At 43.9% G+C, this 1756-nt stretch overlaps 1 protein-coding gene across 1 annotated transcript; it reads right to left on the bottom strand.

Annotated features, from left to right (window-relative positions):
• Positions 1-206: 206 nt before the first annotated feature.
• On the bottom strand, positions 207-716 carry LOC109810621 (putative ribonuclease H protein At1g65750). Its single transcript, XM_020374130.1, has one exon. It carries the CDS (start codon positions 714-716, stop codon positions 207-209), a length of 510 nt encoding a protein of 169 aa, XP_020229719.1.
• Positions 717-1756: the final 1040 nt, after the last annotated feature.

Below are 1756 nucleotides of genomic sequence, written 5' to 3'. Positions count from 1 at the left end.
TAATAAAAATATAAACTTATCTCATTTTCGGTTGGGTTCGATTTTTAGCGGGTTTAAAAATTTAAAACCAAACCCACCCAATATAACCCGTATAAAATCAAAATTTTAACCCGACTTACCCGTAAAACCCGCCCGAACCCACCCAAAAGTAATATTTTTTATCGGGTTTTTCAGGTTCGGTTCGGGTCTCGATTTTATGCTCACCCCTAGTCTCTATCACAACCTTCTTCGATCAATCTAACTGCCTCCACGGAGTCTGTTTCAACTAGCACTTGCCAGCCTAAGTTATGAGCTTGAATCATACGAATCCCTTGAAGTATGGCCCATAATTCAAACTGGATAACCGAGCATTGTCCTAGAGCTCTTGCAAAGGCAATAATGAATTTGCCCTCTGAATCCCGAACAATTCCTTCGCAGTAGCCATGGCCGTTATTGGCTACCGCTCCATCCCCATTAAGCTTAATGTACCCTGCTGGGGGGCACCTCCAGACTCCATCAGAGTGGTCGGCTGGGTGATCAATCCTTGTGACTAAACATGGTGAGCCTGAAGTAATCGATGAAACTCTAGCTCTTATCTCCGAAGCCATTTGGTCAGCTGAGATAGAAGAATTCTGGAAGATGAATTTGTTTCGACGATGCCAAATAGAGTCGAGGGTTACCGCAAACGTGGTCGACCAATCTACAGCTCCTAGACGTCTCTTTAACAAGTTAACCATAATCCAGTTCTAAATGCTTCTGATTGTTGAGTTGCCTGTTGTGCTTCCTCCAGGAATTTTGTTCCAAACTTCTCTTGCAAAAGGACAATCTCGCAACACATGGATACTATCTTCTATCCCCTGTAAACAAATAGGGCATGTAGGGTCTGGTCCTAAGTTCCGTTCAAATCGGGCTAGGTTATTTAAAAGGATGTCGTGCACCACCCGCCAAAGAAAAGTGCGAATCCTCTCCAGGCCAGTCCATTTCCACACAGCTCTGAAAATCGGGGGTCTAACGTTCCCGACACACGTAAAAGTTACTTCATAGGCCGACTTAATTGTAAACTCACCATCAGATGTAGGGCCCCATATTATTTCGTCAGGTTCATCCTCGTTCCCAATGTGTTGGTCCCTAATTGTTTCTAAAGTCGTAACTGGAAGAAAGGCATGAAGGTGCTCGATGTTCCAAGCCCCTTGGGACGTTCTGTAGCTCCTAACAGTTCTCATGAGTTCTGTAAGGGGTACAAAGGTTAAGGCTTTTTGAATAATCGAGGTGTGAGACAGTAGCCACGCATCATACCAAAATCTAGTGGATTGACCATTCTTCACTCGCCAGCAGATATGAGGTGTTACAAAGTTCCAAGTAGCACATATCCCCTTCCACAAATTTGACATTTTGTTTTTCTTTCCCACCTGGGGTATGGCTCCTTGGGGGCACTTATATTTAGATCTTACCACTTGAACCCAGAGTTTGTGAGGTTCTGTTATCAAGCTCCAGCAGTTTTTCATCATGAAGGATGTGTTAACATTATGTATAGACCGCAATCCCAACCCACCATATTCCTTAGCCATGTAAACCTTATTCCAGCCAATTGCATGGAATCTTCTGTTATTTCTACTTCCTCCCCATAGAAAGTCTCGGCATATACGATCTATCTCATCACACGTCCTCCGTGGAAGGTAGACAGATTGCATGGTATAAGAAGGAATGGCTGAAAGCACCGTTTTACACAACGTGAGTCGTCCTGCAAACGAGAGAGCAGAGGTTTTCCAACCACTTA

The sequence above is a fragment of the Cajanus cajan genome, chromosome 7, assembly GCF_000230855.2.
Source record: "Cajanus cajan strain Asha chromosome 7, NIPB_CcT2T_4, whole genome shotgun sequence".
In the NCBI taxonomy this organism is placed as follows: domain Eukaryota; kingdom Viridiplantae; phylum Streptophyta; class Magnoliopsida; order Fabales; family Fabaceae; genus Cajanus; species Cajanus cajan.
This window is presented reverse-complemented; position numbering and strand designations above follow the sequence as displayed.

Bases quoted from the DNA above. Each gene is read 5' to 3' on its own strand.
- LOC109810621 (XM_020374130.1), bottom strand. From the start codon at position 716: ATGGTTAACTTGTTAAAGAGACGTCTAGGAGCTGTAGATTGGTCGACC.